This window comes from Pituophis catenifer, unplaced genomic scaffold, assembly GCF_029215685.1.
Source record: "Pituophis catenifer annectens isolate HBS135680 unplaced genomic scaffold, rPitCat1.0.hap2 SCAF_14, whole genome shotgun sequence".
In the NCBI taxonomy this organism is placed as follows: Eukaryota; Metazoa; Chordata; class Lepidosauria; order Squamata; family Colubridae; genus Pituophis; species Pituophis catenifer.
The window spans coordinates 4,595,842-4,616,295 of NW_027256894.1; the positions used below are offsets into that span (position 1 = coordinate 4,595,842).

The following is a 20,454-nucleotide window of genomic DNA, read 5'->3' on the forward strand; positions in this document are numbered from 1 at the left end:
CTTTTGCGACCTTCAGACAAGTCAAGTCAACGAGGAAGCCCAATTCACGTAACAGCATGTTACTAACTTACCAACTGCAGTGATTCACTTAACAAAAGTGGGAAGGAAAGTTGCAGAATGGGGCAAAATTCAACAGTTTGGATTTTAGGTAGTCCTCGAATTACAACCGTCCATTTAACAGCAGTTTAAAGTTACAGTGGCCTCAGAAAAATTTGACTTGTGCCCTGTACTCACACTTAAAGACTGTCACATCAACCTCATGGTCATGTGGCCGCAATGTGGGCACATGACAACTGGATCCTGCTGTACGTGATTGCAATTTGTGCCACTCCTAGCTCTTGTATCGATTGTGTGGTTAGTGTCCGTGTTTCGCCGGCATATATTAGAGCAGGTAGCACACAAAACTTTTCAAGCATTGGGGGAGATTGTTCTTGAAAATTACGCTTAGCTTGCCAACCACGTTTAACACTCCATTCAATTTCCTTCCATTGAGATCCGTTGGCCAATAGTAAGACATACATCATCGTCCTCCTCATTTTCTTCGCAGGGGCTTTCAGCGTTGAAATTTTGTCTGCCGATTGCAAAAGTACCTTTTCCTGCATTCATGCAACCACAGCTAACTTGAGAGAACTTGGACAAGATTTTAAGCGAAACCATATTTCGGGAGGCAGCTGCTGGCACTTCGCAGAACATAGAATCATGGGATTTGAAGGGACCTTAGAGGTCTTCTAGCCAAACCCCTGCTCAAGGCAGAAGATCTTATGGTACCCCGATCAAATGGCTGTCCAGCCTGAAAATCTCCAGCAATGGAGCACCCACAACTCTGGGAGGCAAACTGTCCCATTAGTTTTTCCTCAGTCGCAAAATTTCTGAAACAGCATAGATTCTCGTGCTTGAGCAGGGGGGTGGACTAGAAGACCTCCAAGGTCCCTTCCAGCTCATTCATTCTAATTGGCGTACCTTTTGTGTGTGGGGGGGGAGAGGGGCAATTTCTAGCAAAAAAAAAACCATGGGGAAATTGGATTCCTTTAACAGGGGTGATTTGCTTAACAACTGCTGTAAAAATTGTAGTTAAATCAGGTCCAACTCAACTTACAGCTGCCATGACCTAAAATGGAATTCCAGAAGCAACTGTGGTTATAAGTTGAGAACTACCTGTGTAGGGTTTTGCAGCTGAATCCAATCACTATAGAGGAAACCCACTCAATTGCTTCCCGTGGATCCAAGCTAAGAAGAAAGCAAGATTTGAAAATTATTTCTGGGATGTTTTCTTGTTCCACAGGAGACCTTTGGCAATAAGAATAGAAATAGAATAAAAATAGAAATAGAATAGGAATAGGAATAGAGCTGGGAGGGACCTTGGAGGTCTTCTAGTCCAGCCCCCTGCTCAAGCAGATCCTATACCCGTGATGGTGAACCTATGGTGGCACACGGAGCCATATCCGTGGGCACGCAAGTGTTGCCCTAACTCAGTTCCAGCGTGCATGCGTACGCCGGCCAGCTGATTTCCAGGCCTTCCGGTCCCACCAGAAGTTGGGAAATTGGCCGTTTCCAGTCTCCGGGTGGGTGGGGAAGGCTGTTTTTGCCCTCCCCAGGCTCCAAGAAAGCCTCTGGAGCCTGGGGAGGGCAAAAAAAACGGGCCTACCTGGCCCACCGTGTCATCACATGCCAAAAGCGGGGAAAGTACAGGGGGGGTCATGCACACATGCACGGGGGGCGCATGTTGAATTGTGGGTGTGGGCACGCACCCACGCAATCCCCCCGCTCTCCCCCTGCTTTTGGCACGCAACAGCAAAAAGGTTAGCCATCACTGTCCTATACAATCTCAGACAAGTGACTGTCCAGTCTCTTCTTAAAAGCCTCCAGTGATGGAGCCCCCACGATTTCTGGAGGCAACTTCTGTTCCACTGATTAATTTGTCCTCACTGTTAGGAAGTTTCTCTTTAATTCCAGGTTGCTTCTCTCCTTGATTAGTTCCCATCCATTGTTTCTTGTCCTGCCCTCTGGTGCTTTGGAGAATAGGCTGACCCCCTCTTCTTTGGGGCAGCCTCTCAAATACTAGAATCCAGCTATCACGTCACCCCTAATTCTTCTTTTCCTCAAACTAGCCAAATTAAAAAGGAGAAAGAGACACATTCTTTTTCAAAGTTTAATGCTCAACAGAAAAAAAAAATAGTGGTAAGTTCTAACAGTGTTAAACCATCACCGACATTACAACTATGATTATTTCCAGGGCAAAATAGACCATCAAATCCCACCTGACATTACTCACTAGTTAAAACATCTACTACAGCCTTTGCGATCACTTACTACAGACAATGTCAGCCTACAATTGTAGAGAGCTCACACTGTAGCTCAAATGTGTTTTCTTCTTAATTTCACTGACGTAACTACAACATCAAACCTACTAGAGTTAAAACCGATGAAGCAAGTTAGTTACAAGTACCTCCACTCTTATTGCTTTCAATTAACTTAAATCTTGGGCACTTTTATTAGTTTCAGAGCCTCCATTTTAATGAGACGTAAAGGCACGTATCTATGTGGAAACTTGTGTTGAAAAGAAATTTGCTTCCAAGGTTTGCAGCATTATAAAGTGGAAGATTCTTCCACCCTTTGGAAAAAATAATCAAGAAAGCCTATATTTGTATTAAATAAAACCCTTCAAAACATCATATTGTGTACTTTCTTCTGGAAAAAAAAAGTTTTAAATAAGACCCACTATTGTTGAGGTAATCGTAATATTTTCTTTAGTGATCAAAGCGCACTTTTCAATGGAATAAATTCGTGCATATTTATATCAAGCTAATTAATAAACTTTCATCCATTTTGCTCTTTGTGGACAAAAACTCAAGCATCAACCCAAATCTAATTCAGTTTTTGATGTACAAAAAAAAAAAAATAGTGAAATCAGCTTAAATTATAAGTGCAAATCCGTTCACTTGTGTCTCAAAATGTAAGCATTCATTGAAAAATTCTGCTGGAAAAAAATCCGTCAAATCAGCGCTGAAATCCGTTTAAAATCCTGGCAGTGCTGCCAACACAAAGCCAATAGATCATCTAAGATAGCACTTAAAAGTAAAAAAAAAAAAGGACAAAAACAATGACCTAAAACTGGTGCATATTAAGCTACATAAATATTCAAAAATAATTACTGTGACTTGCAGAGATCGTGTCTATCATATTATGATGCGAAGACTGTGGTTGGTGAGCTGTGTGCCTAGCCTCTAAATCAATTTCTCAACCTTGGCAACTTTTAAGATGGATGGACTTCAACTCCCAGAATTCCCCATCCAGTCACCTATAAAAACCAATATGGGCTCCGTATGGCTAGCTGGAGAATTCTGGGAGTTGAAGCCCACCCAGCTTAAAGCTGCCACAGTTGAGAAACATTGCTCCAGATGCATACAGCTGATGGACAACGTTGGTTGTCTCTACTCTTCCTTCTTAAGATTCTTTTTCTTCAAACCCAACTTGAATTACGTCTAATGTAAGACCACAAGACTCTTTATTAATACAGGTAGTCCTCGACTTACAACAGTTCATTTAGTGACGGTACAACAGCACTGAAACAAGTGACTTATGACCGTTTTTCATACTTATGACCATTGCAGCATCCCTGTGATCATGAGATCAATATTCAGATGCTTGACAACTGACTCACATTTATGATGGTTGCAGTGTCCCAGGTGTGTGTGTGTGTGTGTCATGGGATCCCTTTTTGCGACCTTCTGATAAACAAAGTCAGTGGGGAAGCCAGATTCACTTAATAACCATGTTACTAACTTAACGACTGCAGTGTTTCACTTAACAACTGTGGCAAGAAAGAGCGTAAAATGAGGCAAAACTCACTTAACAAATGTTTCGGTTAGCAACAGAAATTTTGGGCTCTGTTGTGGTCGTAAGTCAAGGACTACCTGTATATTGTAACTTTATTTTTATTTTTTTCTATTTGATGGATTTCTTAATCTGCTCCCATTTGGGGGAGGGAGGTCTATTCCGTAGTATTATCTGAAGCAAGGAGATTATTTTGATCCTGAGCTTGTGGGTTTCCCAAAGGCATTTCGGTTGGTGGCTAAAGCCTTGTGGGTGATGGACACTCCTTAATTTAGATTCAAAGCTGAAGTGGGGTTGGCTTTTCTCCACTCTGAACAAATCGTAAGTCACGTAACTCAATCCATTCTGAGTCATACATAGCTTATGCTAGGAACGTCTCTCAATATCGTCTCCATATGATGATCTTTGATATATGAGGAAAATTGCTCTTAGAAAATAGTCACCTTTTAATGCAGTTTCTCTCTTCAGATTTAAAAAAAAAAGCTTGGGATCACTGGGTCCAAAACTTTGCAGTCCAGGTTCAAGGCGATTGCATTCTTCTTTGGGACCCAGCCAGTTCCAAAGAAATGCAGTTATGCAAGAATTGTGCTCCAGGTATGTAATCCTATGAAACACAATAGGGGCCTGCTCTGGTGGCTTTAATTAAAGCACGACACGCTAATTTAGCAATTGAAGCTTTCCCCATGCTTTTTACCTCATGAAATATGGAAATGCATAAAAGGTGAGAACCTAAATCCTTCCAAAATTGGCATTATTAATAAAATATCCTCATTGCATTCTCCACTTTGCAACAAGAGTGTAGAGTGTGACTGAGTATGTTTGTGTATGTTTGTGTGTGTGAAAGACAAGAGAGGGAGGGGGAGAGGGAGAGGGAAAGAGAAAGGGAAAGAGGGAGAAAAGGAGAGAAAGGAAGGGAGAGGAGAGGGAGAGAGGGGGAAAGGGAGAGAGGAAAGAGGGAGAGGGAAGGAAGAAGAGAGGAAGGGAGAACAAGAAAGACAGAATGAGAGAACAAGAGAGGGAGAGAGGGAGAGAGAAAAGAGGGAGAGAGGGAGAGAGGGAGAGAGAATGAGAATGAGAGAGAGGGGGGAGAGAGGAAAGAGGGAGAGAGAACAAAGAGGGAAAGGGAGAGAGGAAAGAGAGAGGAAAGAGAGGGAACGGGAAAAGGAGGGAGAGAATAAGAAAGAGAGGGAGAGGGAGGGAGGGAGGGAGAGAGCGCAATGAACTGTTTAGGCCAATGATCTGACATAATATTAGCAAGTCTCTTTTGTTCCTATTTGGTCACTTATTTTTGAAAAACGTAGCTGAATAAGAGTTTAGAATGAGATTATCTGGCAAATTAGTCACACATTTTTGCTAATAGTGTACACAGTTTAGACGTGTTTTCCTTAAAGTGCGATCATAACAAGACTGTCTTTATTCCTTAGATTGTTAATACAGGTAGTCCTTGACTTAATGGCCATTCGTTGAACAATAGTTCAGAATTACAGCAGGACTGAAAAAAGTGACTTAACACTTAGGACAACTGTGCCACAACTGTGGTCTGATGATCACAATTTGCACTCTTCCCAGCTTCCAACAAGCAACCTCAATGGGGGGAAAGCTAGATTCACCTAATAACCACAGTAAAAATGGTCATAAAATTAAATGTTATCACGTAATGCCTCACTTAACAACCATCCCACTTAACAAGGAATTTTTCAGTCCTAATTGTGATTGTTAAGTCAAGGGCTGTATGTTTGTATGTTTCTTCTGGGTAATCCACGTGAATCAATATGATATTGTATGACTTAAATATCTTTTTTTAAAAAATGGCTACTCTTTTTAAATTGAGCAAAGATGCTATTTTCCTATATCCACTGATATCATTTCTCAGACAGAAACAAGGAAACTACAAAAAAATATATATCGCATTGAGAGTCCACAGCATCAGTAAAATGAAATCTTATGTAATTTAAGCGAAGAATGCTACTAAAGTATTACTGTATCAGAAAATTTATGTTCCAAGTCCTCAGTTCCTTGTTCAGGGCGAAATGACGAGATATCCCCAGGTTTAAAATGCAATGATGCAGCAATTAAGCTTCTCGGCTTTTAAAAACAAAACTTGGAAATGTTACTTTTTTAAAACCAGGGTCCCTCGTCGTCCTCCTCTTCCCCCTCGTTTTCGTTCAGGTAGAGAAGGGCAATTTTCTTTTCATCCGAAATGACCGATCGTTGGTCAACCATTCTTTGCAATTGCACAGTTTGATCAAACGTGGACTCCTCTGACTTTTGTTCACTTTCTGGGCCTTTCCAAACCTCTTCCATGCTGCCTTCAGGTTGACTGTCGTCTGCTTCTTGCCTACTTGATACAACTAGGGTAGCTTGTGGCTCTCTCCCACCCATTTGGCTTATGTCCATCTGGAAGGTAAAGGACGTTTCTTTCTGTCCGATTCTGATTTGCCCGACAGATTTGCTGTTTTCTGAGGGTCCATCTGTGTGGGAAAATTCCATACCGCTGAAGAGTTGAGCATCAGGATTGAGCTCTTGCCCAATCTGAATGTGATGTGTTGATCTGCTGATCTCTGCAGGACTAATTTTTTCCAAGGTGTCTTCTTGTGAAGAACCGATTCCTGGAGATTCCAAAACAAAATCTTGGGATAGGATGTCACGACTCTGGACTTCTTTCTGCCCTAATTTAATATGATGTACTGACCCTTCAGAAGAAAACATCTGTCCCAATTCACTGACCTTTTGGTGCTGTTCAGAAATGGGCTCTGTAAAAACAATTTGTTCACTTACAAATTCCTTCGGACTTAATTTGATATGTCTGATTGTAGTGTTAACATCCAGCACCTTCTCCTCACCAAGCTTGACTGAACCATCATCTGATGTCTTGGTGAAGGAACCTTCATAAATGTTTTGGTCAGATGTTGATGTGTCCTTCTGTCCTAATGTAATCTTTTTTACTGTTTCTTCAAACAGATCATGGTCTCCAGTGGAAAAAGGCACTTCATATATTTCTCGCTCAACATGTATTTCTTTGGGATCTATTTGGATGTGTCTTATTGATGTGCCGATTGCTGTGGGATCTTTCACCTGTGAAAAGATACCCCTTCTAGTACCAGATGACAAGTCTGAAGCTGATCCCTCAAACATGATTTCTTCGACAATTTGTTTTGAATCCAATGTGATATGCTTGGAGGATCTAATATCACTCAAAACCTGGATCTGAGTAGAATTTTCAGGATTACTTACTTCTTCAGATGTATAAATAGGACTTCTATAGATTATTTTTTCTGTGGTTTCCGTTGTTTCAGGATTCAACTTTATTTCCTTCATGAATTGACCTGTGTCTGCTGATACTCCTGTTGTAAAGTCCCCTGTTCCAAACTCCAGCGTGTCAGAAATAGGACCTTCATAAAAGACATGTTCAGTCTTACGGATTTCAGTTGGACCAACTACAACATGCCGGATGCGTCTGTTGATATCAAATGACTGCTTAGAAGGATAGGTATCTTCTCTCTTATTGGTTTCTTCTGTGGTCCAATGTGTGGAGGAAACATCTACGTGATGTTTTTCATCCTGCCAAGTTTCTGGTTCTTGCTTTATGTATTGATCAAAGTCACCTTCATTTGGTGACTGTTTGGACAATTTCATCTGATCGGTCACAACTTCACCAAGCAATTCTGTACTCAACTGGTCAGAGTCTATTGTCTGGGATAAATTAACTTCTGCAACAATAGTAAATGCACCCTCTTTTTCGGGGTGCTTTACTTTTTTAATATCCACCTCCAAGGTACTAGAGTCAGTTTTGTCCTCTTTGGTGAGTTCACCAAGTTCCTGTTTCACAAGTTCTGGAAGAGTTGCTTCAAGCTTTCCTAGAGCCTCTTTCAACTGATGTTTAGGATCCTTTGAATGGTGAGCAAAAACCTCCTTTATCGATTCCTGAAATTCATGCGGGATTTTAATCTCCTTCTCAATAACTACAGATTCAGCATGGGCCACCTGTTCTTTGGGGGGTTCCGCCTTTGAGATAAAGGGCCCAGCATCTGCGCCAATTACTTGATAAATCAATTCTGGTAAGGCCATGCTTTCCTTTATGTTGGTTTGAGACCCTTCCAGAAATTCATCTTGCCAAGAATATTTCACCGTGGATTCTTCTTCAAAATGGATTTGACCATAGGTGGAACCTTCTCCTTCCTCATAACCAAACGGGTATTCATCTGGAGTGGAAACAAAGTACTTTTCTTCATCCACAACGTCATCTCCCTCAGATACTTCTTCCACATGAGTCACAATCACATCGGGTTGTTTTTCCTTAACGTCTCCAGTAACACTTGTGGTGGCTTTCTCTTTATCACTATAATATGGATGTTCCCTCACATTGAGAAACGTATCTTCTGCTTCCTCTACTTCGAATGGGGTTGAAAACTCCACCCTTTCATCAACTACAGTTGTAGGCTCTTCAATGATCTCAACTTTAATAGTCCTCTTGGCCTTGTCTTTCATTCCTTTCATCCCAGCATTAATTATATCATCTAGGACATTTTCATCTAAACTTCCTTTAGTATCCTCCAATACCTTTTTAATATCTTTCTCAAAGAAACTTCCCAATTCAGACTTATTAGACACATCAAGGTCATCTTCTTGAACTGTGGACTCTATGCTGATCTTGGTTTTCACTTTTCCATCCTCAGAAATTTCTTCCTTTTCGAAGGAAGTTATTTTAGCTTCGGGAGGAAGTCCTTCCTCTGAAGACTTTTGTACAAAACCTTTAAGGATGTCAGAAACAATGTTCTCTGCTATACTCTCAGTGAGCGAAGCATCTATTTCAGAGTTACCTTCTTTGCTTCTATCACCTGGAGTCATTTCATTGCCGAGTTTAAATTCAGCTTCCCCTTTTGATTTTTCTGGAGAAGTTTTGAAATCTTGCAGTGTTATCTCTACATTATGATTCCTCTGTAGAATTTCGCCTTTAGTATGTCCTGAATGAATGGGGGCATCAATAGTTTCTTGGGTTTTTGAGGAGATGCTCACAATGTTCTCCCTTCCAAATGTTGCTGTATCTTTTGGAATCTTCTTTACTTCTGACTCCACTTTAATCTGTTCCTCCCATCTTCTAGAAGGCATCTTATCTTTCATTAATTTATCTTCCTTTCTCTTAAAGATATCCTCTTCCACTGTATCGTCTTTGTTATCCACGCCTTCCTTCACTTCGGCCTCCTTTTGAACAGTTTTTTCTACCCTGTTCAATTTCTCAAAGTTCTTCATGGCAGAACCTGTTGCTTCTTTGGCCAACTTTTCCTTCTGCTCAACTCCTTCTACCAAAACGTGTTTTTCTTCTTTTCCTGGTTTGCCCCCTTTGATTATTTCATTGATGTCACCCAAGATTCCTTCCCTCGTCTCATATTGGCTTCCTTTAGAAGAAGAAGTTGTTGAGCTGTAAGATAGAGGTGAAGTGATGATCATGGTGGCCCTGATGCCTTCAGAACTTGTTGGCTTTTTCATTTGCTTCTGAAGGATGGTGGACTCTTTCAAAGCAGATGCCATACTTCCCATTTCGAATGTCTTCCTTTCAGGCGCTGGTGGCCTTGGCTGAAGGTCACCTTCTCTGCTCATCCGATAAGGTGATGTAAAGCTTTGTCTTTCTCTTTGTCCTATCAAGCTTCTTTCGTGAGTCACATATCTTTCGGTAGAACTTGAAGGACGCTGTCCCAGCCTGAAGGGTTCTTTTGGTAGCACTTTTTTCTCAGGGAAAACTGTTTGCCTTCCAGCACTTTTTGTCCTAGATGAAGAAACTACAGAGCGGCTCATATTTGTTTGTGGGAATTTATATCTTAGGTCAACATTTGGAATTGCGGGAAGAGCTCTCTTTCCTTTCTCCTGTTGATAAGCGGAGTATCGGTTGCTATACTCGTAACGCAAATTTCGGTCACCTGCCAAGAGATAAATAAAAATGGATATTAATGCCATGTACTTATTACTTACTTATTCATTTAATTTGTAACACAGCACTATTATTTTTAGAAATAACTCAAGGCAGCAAACATATCCAACACACCTTTCTCCTCGTATTTTTTTTTTTTTGCTTTAATTTATATGCCGCCCTTCTCTGGAGACTCAGGGTGGCTTACAATGCGTTAAGCAATAGCCTTCATACTTTTGTATATTTATACAAAGTCAGCTTATTGCCCCCACAATCTGGGTCCTCATTTCACCTACCTTTGAAAGGATGGAAGGCTGAGTCAACCTTGAGCCTGGTGAGATTTGAACTTGCAGTAATTGCAAGCAGCAGATGTTAATAACAGTGCTTTAGTCCACTGTGCTACAGGATCTGTAGTACTACAGAGTGTACTACCACTGTACTACAGGCTCTTTTCCCCACAACAACAACCCTGTGAAGTAAGTTGGGCAGAGAGAGAGAGGGAGTGACTGGCTCAAATTCCCCAGCTGGCTCTCATGGCTAAGGCAGAACTAGAACTCACAGTCTCCTGGTGATTGGCCTAAATCACCCAACCAGATTTCATTCCTAAGGAGGAACTAGAACTCACAGTCTCCTGGTGATTGGCCCAAAGCTACCCAGCTGGCTTTCATAGCTAAGGCAGGAGTTGAACTCACAGTGTTAAGGCCACAATCTAGAGGCCTTAACCACTAGACAACACAGCAATATACCTTAGGCTTAATTCTAATCATAGTCTGAACGTATAAAAAAAATAGATCTAGTTTGCTATCAATTCTATTCATATTTGCATCTCTTTGCAAAACAAGATATGAACATTTTTTTTTTATTTGATTTATATGCTGCCCTTCTCCGGAGACTCAGGGCGGCTTACAGTGCGTTAAGCAATAGCCTTCATTCTTTCGTATATTTATACAAAGTCAGCTTATTGCCCCCACAAACTGGGTCCTCAATTTATCTACTTTAGAAAGGATGGAAGGCTGAGTCAACCTTGAGCCTTGGTGAGATTCGAACCTGCAGTATTTGCAGGCATCTGGTCTTAATAATCAGCTTAATAACAGGGTGCCTTAGACCACTGTACTACCAAGGCTCTTGGGCTATAGGGCGTTATAACTGCTCCAGTTTTTATATTCTTTATTACGATACACTGCCAAAGCAAATGAAATTTTCCCTGCCTGAAAAGCAAATTATTATTTTACTTATTAAATTTATATGCTGCTTGCTGTACTTTGAAAAGTGACAAAATGGTATTTTGGCACACAAACCAAAATGCAAACCCATGACAAGTATTCAGTGTGTAACTACTACAAGAAATTTACAAGGAAGCCAAAATAAAGTTTTAATTTCTTTCAATCAGCTGATGTGAAATCCACTGGACAAAGCAATAACTATATTCGCAGTATACTTACTTACGTAACCCAAATATAACGATAATTTTACAAATTGCTACGTTCCTTTCTTATTTTGCAGGATGAATCCTACAACTCTTAGTACAGGTAGTCCTTGACTTGCAACCACAATTGGAAGCAGAATTTCTGTTACTAAGCAAAGTGGTTAAGTGAGTTGGGCCTGATTTTATGACCTTTTTGGCCACCGTAGTTAAGGAAATCACTATAGTTGTTAAGTGAATCACATGGTTGGTAAGTGAATCTAGCTTCCCCCATTGACTTTGCATGTCGGAAGCCCCTGATTTTACAACCTGGGGCAAAGCTCATTTAACAACCATCTTGCTTAATAATGGAAATGTCGTAAGTTGAGGACTACCTCTATACAGTAGTGGCCAAAATTGTGGAAACCTTTGGGGAAAAGTGTATTTTCTAAAACTAGCTAATAACACCACTTTTTTTGGGAGTAGTACCATAAAATTATATATCAAAAGATAATTTAATCAAGAATGTAATGCAGTAACTTTTATGAAGGATTGGCTATTAGAATAGCAGTTACAGTATAAAGAAGAAAAGTGAAACATGTAGGAAAAATCGAGATATACAAAAATTATCCCCATGTCAGTTAATACTTAGTTGGGTAACCTTTAGCATGAATTATGGCCTTGCAACGTCTTCCCATGGAGCGAACCAAGTCTTTTAGTTCTGCAGCTGTTATCATGTGAAACTGAGATTGTAGGATTGCTTCTATTAACTGGGTTTGATTGCTGGGTCACGTCTGACTAACAAGTTTCTTTTGTCGGCTCCATAGATTTTCAATTGGGTTAAGGTCTGGGCTATTCCCAGGCCATTCCAGCAGTGGAATAGGATTATCTTGAAACTCCCCCAAAAAAGGTGGTGTGATTAGCCATCAAACCTCAAAAATACACTTTTCCCAAAAGGTTTCCACAATTTTGGCCACTCCTGTACTCCATATAGCTTGGGACAAAGCAGGAATGGATGTTTTGTCTTCCCTTCTGCTTTTAAATGCATTGATATAATTTCCATCTTTTGTACCTTGGGGTAACCTTCTTCCATGTTCTTCATTCCACATGAGAATCCATTGCTTGCTCTCTGCTCCTAGCAAAGCTCTGCCGTACAGAAAAACAAAATGGAATTAATAACAAATTAAAATATGTATGCCCAGTGCAGTGTTTCTCAATCAGAAATATGAACATGAACCAAGCAACCATCCTAACAGTGTTTATCTCTCAACGGTGGTCACTTTAAGTTGGATGGACTTCAACTCCCAGAATTCCCCAGCCAGCATGGCAGCATGGCTAGGGAATTCTGGGAGTTGAAGTTCACCCATCATAAGGTGGCTGAGGTTGGGATGCACTGTTTCAGGGCAACATCCACTTTACTTAATTTTCAGTTATGCTTATGAAAGCCAGAATGCTAAAAGCTTGTATTTCCTCTTCATATTTCTTACACTTTCTGTCTCACATAAAAATTTACATCTTTTTTCCCTTTGGGAAATTAATTTTTCTGCCTGGCCCATGAATAGAATCAGTCTTGATTAACTTTAACCAAGGTCTCGAAATAACTTTGGCTAATCGCATTTTTAACTGATTTAAATCAAGAACAATCAAGTTAAATCTTCCACACTGTAGCATTTGCAGAACCAGAAGGGAATGCATATTACATGTCTACCTACTGACTGAATTAACACGGCCTGTAATTGAAATTCAGTCTTCTAAGTTCGTTTTTTTTTTAACAGAATTGGAAAGATAGGGGAATTTTGCATACTGGGATAATATCATTGAAAAAATGGTGGAATACTTTATGCAAATTAAGCTTCATGTCATTATTGCAAACCCAGTTAGTCCTTGACTTAAGACCATTATTGAGTCCAGAATTTCCGATGATGAGAAGGTGGTTAAGTAAGCTGTACCTGTTTTTATGACCATTTTTGCTATTGTCGTAAAGGAATTTAAAGTGAATTTACACTTTACAAGAAGTGTAAGTGGCTGTTACAAGAATCCAGCTTTCCCCATTCCCCTGAATAAGAAGGTTGCAAATAATAATCATGTGACTTTGGGACATTGCAATTGTCATAAATGCGCCCAAAGCTTGATCACGTGACTGTAGGGAATGCTGTGACGGTCTTTGAGCACTGGTCACTTTTTGAGTCACTTTTTTCAGTGCTATTGTGACTTCAAACGGTTGCTAAACAACTGGTTGTAAATTGAGGATTACCAGTATAGGAACTGACACATGGACTCTACGGAAGGCTTCCTGTCTAATCTACTGCATCTTCAAAATAAGTGTAGGAAATAACTAGGCTGAGCTGGAGGGAGGCGTCAAATATATCATCAGTCATGAGTCTCTGCTCCCCTGCAAGAGATCTAAATCCAGCCCAGCTTGAATGCCTCTCTTATCTCCCGCTCATTTCCCTTGGCCATTAGTTGGCCAGATTCTTCTAGAGCAGGGCTGTCAAACTCACGGCATCATCTCGTGATGTATCGGGACCTTTTCCCCCTTCGCTAAACCGGGCTAGGGGGTGGCCAGCGCATAACACATCTGACCCGCGGGCCACGAGTTTGACAGCCCTGTTCTAGAGAGCTTAAGCTAGCAATATATAACCATTTGAACCAGTGGTGAAATCCAAATTTTTTTACTACCAGTTCTGTGGGCATGGCTTGATGGGCGTGGTGTGGCTTGGTGGGCGCGGCTTGGTGGGCATGGCAGGGGAAGGATACTCAAAATCTCCATTACCTCCCCACTCCAGGGGAAGGATACTGCAAAATCTCCACTCCTACCCCACTCTGGGGCCAGCCAAAGATGGTATTTGCCGGTTCTCCGAACTACTCAAAATTTCCGCTACCGGTTCTCCAGAACCTGTCAGAACCTGCTGGATTTCACCCCCGATTTGAACTACCTGGATCTCCTGATTTTCCCTGGCGCTTGACAGTAGGATTGGAAAAAGTCACCGGATGCTTCAAGCAATTCAGGTGATCGGTAATATTAAATAAGAAAATTCAATAACTCTAATTGACCCTAAGGCAGCTGCCTCTATTGTTAGGATGTCCTTTTTCAGTGTAATGGCTGACAATTAGCTCATCCTCTGAAACAGAATTTGTGAAAAATATATCCTTTGAGTCTTTTTAATTATATTAAATATTTATTTAATTTATTTATTTAATATAATTTGTATGCCGCCCTATCTCCGTAGGACTCAGGGAGGCTCACAACAAATAAAAACAAACCCAATAAAACATAAAATACATAAATATGCATACATAAAATACATTATATAATTTAAACATATATTAAAACCCATTAAAATCAAAAAAAAACCCTCAGTCCAGGCTAACTAATAACTAATATATAACTAACTAATAAATATATATAAATGATATCTATATATAACAATTAATAAAGATATAAAAAGGTGCTTAACTTAGTTAAGGTACAATAAGTCCGTCTGCCAAATTGATTGCTGGTAAAAAAATCTCTCCGTAAGAAATGCTAGAGTTAAAACTATAGCAATATGGACATTCTCCTACAGCTGCTGTTAAATGCTGGGTTCATTAAAGGCAACACGTACAATATTTTAAACTGTGTAATCTCTCAAAACAACATTTTCAGTTTTGCTCTGCCAACTGCTTTGACCTGATAATGCAGGACGACTATCTACGCTCTATAAGGAGCTTATTTGGAAATGTTTGATAGCTAAGATTCCTGGAAAGCAATATGAAATTTAAGTCATTTGCCTTTAAAGACCCACAACGTTTAAACACTGAGGAAATCTTACTTCATTCTGAGTTATAAAACAGTAATGCAGCCAAGGGGTTTCATTGATTTGTAATTGGTTTAAATATTGCTACACAAATTGAAATGTCGCATAAATAAAATACAGTGGACGTAAATAAATGAATGGATATAATTCTGTGTTGAATACAGTGCTTAATTTTATTTGTCCTCTGCGAATATATACTGTATTTTTTGGAGTATAAGATGCACCTTAGTTTTTGGGGAGGAAAATAAAAAAAAGCTGGAATACCCCCAATCAGCTGTTCCCAAAGGTGAATTTTAGCAACAGGTTCCTTTGTTGTGAGCTTTGTTCCTTGCTTTTTTTGGTCTTTTTTTCTGCCTCTGAAACTTCTGAAACTCTGTTTCAGAAAAAACTTTTTCCTGCCTTTGAAAGCCTCTGAAACAGCTTCAGAAAAAAAGCCTCTGAAGCGGGGTGGGGCTACATTCAGAGTATAAGACGCACCCAGATTTTCACCCTCTTTTTTGGGGGGGAAAGGTGTGTCTTATACTCAGAAAAATACGGGTATATGTATTATGGTGCACTTATTTTTAAAGAATTGTAACTGAACTTTTTTAAAAAAATATTTTAGACGCATTGTGTTCATGGAAAGTAGCTGTTTTTTTTCTTCACAATCATGCAGACTGCATCCGATATATTATGAGAACTGCTAATAGCCAAGGACTTTAACAAACTATACTACAATATTTATAAAAATATTTGAAAGGGTGTGTGGAACCGATGCGATCTCTGTTGCTCTAGAATCAGTGGATGAAGATCGCAGGGAAGTAGCATTTGATTCAATGTTAGGAGCAAATCCTCTCTATTTAAAAAATGGCCAATAATGAAACAATGTCTTGGACAATAAATCATTACTCCTTGGACACGATTCGGTATGTAGGAACTTGCTTCCAGCAGAAGCTCGCAAACAGGACAGAACCAACTAAGTTGATTTATTGTAGACAAGACAGGAGCTGTGTAAACAATGATCTACCAAAGTAGAAAAGAATTCCTATGTGTGTTTGCTTCAGGGTTTAAATTCTAGGCTAGTGATGGCGAACCTATGGTATGTGTGCCAAAGGTGGCATGCAAAGCCATCTCTGCGGGCACGCGAGCTGTCGCCCTAGGTCAGCTCCACCGTGCTTGCACACATGCCTCCCGCCAGCCAGCTGATTTTTGGGACTCTGCAGAGATGCACATGCATACACGGGGAGCAGGGGGTCGCACGCACATGCACAGAGGGCGGGGGGTCATATGTGCATGCACAGGGTCGGGAGGTTGCATGCCCATTTGCAGGGGCTGGGGAAGCATGGGGGGGTCGCACGTGCATGCATAGGTGAGCGGGGGAGCACAGCGGGGGTCGGGCGTGCATATGCAGGGGCGGGGCACGCAGGGAGCATTGCATTATGGGTGTGCTCTGTCGCATGCACGCACATGATTTCGGCACCCGAGGGAAAAGAGGTTAGCCATCACTGTTTTAGGCCTTTTCCTCCTGGCTTTTCTAGTTAAAGAATAATTTCTTTTCTCTTCACAGGCTTGAGAAAATTACCTGTGTAATGTAGACATAACCATTTTATCTGCCCTGGGAATCACTTGGTCTTGCCTTGGACCAGTTCGCATTTGAGATGTGATGGATTTCCATCTCACTGGAGACAAATTTTACAGAATAACAGAGTTGGAAGAGACTTTGGAGGTCTTCTAGTCCAACCCTCTGCTCAAGCAGAAAATACCATTTCAGACAATTTGCTGGCCAGTCTCTTCTTAAAAGCCTCCAGTGATGGAGCAGCCTCAACTTCTGAAGGCAAATCATTCCACTGATTAATTGTTCTCACTGTTAGGAAGTTTCTCCTTAGTTCTAGGTTGGTTCCCTCCTTGATTAGTTTCCATCCATTGCTTCTTCTTTCATTGTTTCTTTGAAGAAAGCCTGGCCAAATATCTGTGCCAAGACACTTTATTTCTGTGAATTCACTGGGGTTAGCTAGTAAAATGAAAGTTCCAAAGCAGCCTTTTCCTGCAAGATTCAGCAACAGATTCTGAAACAACTTTTCCTCTTATCTTTGCACTCTTCTTCTCAAACTACAAATGAGAGGCCTGGTAATATTTCCAAATAACCTACAAGCTTTGGAATAAGGTCATTTAGGAGTCTGTGTTTCTGTTTTTTCTTTGACATCTTGATTTTTGTTTCCATCTAGGAGGATAAAGAGAAAACCTATAGGCAGGGGCTGGACAGCACAAGCAAAGGACAGCCAACGACTTAATAGCCAGCCATCAACACACCACAATCAACATCTAAAAAGCCACATACACCCTATAAATACCACTGTTGTGGCTTGTTGGCTGCTGGCCCCTCCAACAGCCGAATCAGAGGAGGAGGTGTGGGAGTCGGGGTCAGCATCAGGGCAACCTGAAAGCTCCAAGGAGGAAGAGGGAATGGAGTTGTCAGAGAGAGAACGAGAAAGAGGCAGAGCCTGGGCCATCCGTCAGTCCTCAGATGGAGAGTCAACAGACTCCAGGTCTGGAGGTGGCTGATGGGGAAGAGGAGGAACAGCTGGGTCCAGTGCCTGATGCACGGATGCACAGAAGGCAGAGGAGAGGAGAGGAGTGGAAATCTATGGGCTGGTCCTTGGGATGAAAGAGCTACCACTGCTAGCGCCACTCTAGCTCTGGGGATAAAAGGCAGGGGCCAGAGATGAATGGGTGTGGTAGACAACTATTCATCTTCCAGTCAGACAGACTTGTTAGCCTGCGAGAGAAACTTTTTTGCTGGGACTGCCGGCATTCCTAATAAAGGAATCTTTTGAGTTCACGTCAGGGGGTTTGTTGTGTTTGGGGAGCCGAGTCAGAACAATCACACAGAGAGAAGTTCCCCAAGGATGGGCTCCAGCATGAGTCCGAAAGCTCGGAAGACAAAACCTCTGTTCCTGGTGACTGACCCAAACTGGATTCTGCAACATTATCCTGGGACACGTATGTTCACCTTCATTTGTAAGAAAATTTATATCTATAGGAGCCGTTGTGGCGCAGTGGTTAGAATGCAGTATTGCAGGCAAACTCTGCCTGCTGCCAGGAATTCTATACTGACCAACTCAAGGTTGACTCAGCCTTCCTTCCTTCCAACTTCAGTAAAATGAGGACCTTGATTGTTGGGGGCAAGATGCAAATAATGCTTCTACATAGTAAACCACCCAGAGAGTGTTGTAAAAGGGTTGTAAAATAGCAAAAATGTTATTGCTATCCTCGGTCTCCCAAAACTGCAGTGTATTCCCATTTCTCCATGTAAGAAGTATTACAATCCAGAAAAACAAATCTGAAGATCTTCTCTAACTCCTTCCATCTGAAGTCCTTGAAAGCTTTAACTATGATGACAGAAAGCAGGAATGCAGGAAGTTTAATTAACGATTGTTGGCTACTGATAAAACAACAGTTTGCGGCAGTTTCCAGAGCAACCCAGAAGTCACTAAAAATAAGCTGAAGCACTCACTGTATATGGGAAAAGGGAGCCAAGCACATCTTTAAATGTGAGAACTCACAGCTTGAACTGCTAGAAACAAGCCGAGCATTAACATTAAATATTGCAAATAAAAACCACTTGACAAACACAGAAAGGAAAGAAGGAACGGCAGATGCTGAATTGCTTCTGATCTGTATTTGGTCCAATTTATGAAATGGTACGGTTTTGAGGTTTATAATCTTGGAGAAAATGCAATGGTTTGGGATGGCTTGAAGCAGCATATTGAATCGTAGTCTAATTTTGTGGGTGTGTAAGAAAGAGCAAAAAGAAGAGCAAAAAGATGGTAAGGAGTCTGGAGGCGAAACCATACAATAAACAGTTGCGGGAATTAGGCATGCCAACAAAAGCGCGTATAGTCAAGGCTATGGTTTTCCCAGATGCAATGGATGGCTGTGAAAGTTGGACCATAAGGAAGGCTAAGTGCCAAAGAATGGAGGCCTTTGAACTCTGGTGCTGGAAAAGACTCCTGCGAGTCCCTTGGACTGCAAGGCCATCCAACCGGTCAGTCCTAGAGGAGATCAACCCTAACTGCTCTTTAGAAGGCCAGATCCTAAAGATGAAACTCAAATACTTTGGCCACCTAATGAGAAGGAAAGACTCACTGGAGAAGAACCTAATGCTGGGAACAATTGAGGGCAAAAGAAGAAGGGGACGACAGAGAATGAGGTGGCTGGATGGAGTCACTGAAGCAGCCGGCGTGAGCTTATATGGACTCCAGAGGATGGTAGAGGACAGAAAGGCCTGGAGAAACGTTGTCCATGGGGTCGCAATGGGTTGGACACGACTTCACAACTAAAAACAACAGCCTAACGAAGAGAAGGACTAGGGTTGACATGATAGCAGTCTTCCAATATTTGAGGGGCTGCCACAAAGAAGAGGGGGACAATTTATTCTCCAAAGAACCTGAGGGCAAGACAAGAAGTTAACAGATAGAAAACCTATCAAAGAGAGATTCAACCTAGAACTAAGGTGAAATTTCTTGATAGTGAAAACAATTAATCAGTGGACTGGGTTGCCTTTGTAAGTGGTAGGTGCTCCATCACTAGAGGTTTTCAAGAAGAGACTGGACAGCCATTTGTCCAGAGAGGCTCCTTCTCAAAGCAAGGGATTGGACTCCAAGGTCCTTTCCAACTCTATTATTCTATGTTCTAAGTGCCAAAATAATTTTAAAAAGCCTGTTTGCATTCAAGTTCTCCCGTCAGTAAAAAGCCACACTGAGAACAAATGAAGTGTTAATAGGTGTAAAGGGATCCTTGGTTGAAAAGGATCTTTTTCCACAATAACACAAATCATCAGCAGGATGAATACCTTGAAGAAAAGTTGAAGCACCTGATTTCAGCATAAGTAGTCCTCAACTTACAACTTTTTGTTTAGTGACCATTCGAAGTTACAATGGCACTGAAAAAATGACTTATGACTGTTTTTCACACTTACGACTGTTGCCGCATCCTTGTGGTCACATGATTAAAATTCAGATGCTTGGCCACTGGCATGTATTTATGATGTTGCAATGTCCTGGGCTCATACGATCCCCTTTTGTGACCTTCTGACAAGTCAACGAGGAAGGCAGATTCACTTAATAACTGTCCCAAAAGTGCTTTTTTCAAGAGGCAACTGGACTTCCTTGTTTTTCTTTGAAGACGTTTCGCTTCTCATCCAAGAAGCTTCTTCAGCTCTGACTGAAGATAGATATCTATCCCCACCATCCAGTCAGAGCTGAAAAAGCTTCTTGGATGAGAAGCAAAACATCTTCAAAGAAAGTCCAGTTGCCTCTTGAAAAAACACCCCTTGGGACAACCATGATCTGGAGGACTGAGAATCTCCACAGGCACTTAACAACTGTGTTACTAACTTCAAAACTGCATTGATTCATTTAACAACTGTGGCAAGAAAGGTCGTAAAATGGGGCAAAACTCATTTAACTACTGTCTCACTTCGCAACAAATAATTTGGGCTCAAAAATTGTGGTCATCGAGGATTAATCGTAGTCTTA

At 41.1% G+C, this 20,454-nt stretch overlaps 1 protein-coding gene across 1 annotated transcript in view; it reads right to left on the bottom strand.

Annotated features, from left to right (window-relative positions):
- Window positions 1–2,135: 2,135 nt before the first annotated feature.
- Window positions 2,136–20,454, bottom strand: part of SYNM (synemin) — a 33,053-nt gene continuing 14,734 nt past the window's right edge. Inside the window, exons 3-4 of the mRNA XM_070953827.1 lie at window positions 12,214–12,287; window positions 2,136–9,749 (exon numbers count right to left, since the gene is read on the bottom strand). Of these exons, the coding sequence (XP_070809928.1) occupies window positions 5,953–9,749; window positions 12,214–12,287 (3,871 nt within the window). The 3' untranslated portion in view covers window positions 2,136–5,952. The remainder of the gene's footprint in view (window positions 9,750–12,213; window positions 12,288–20,454) is intronic.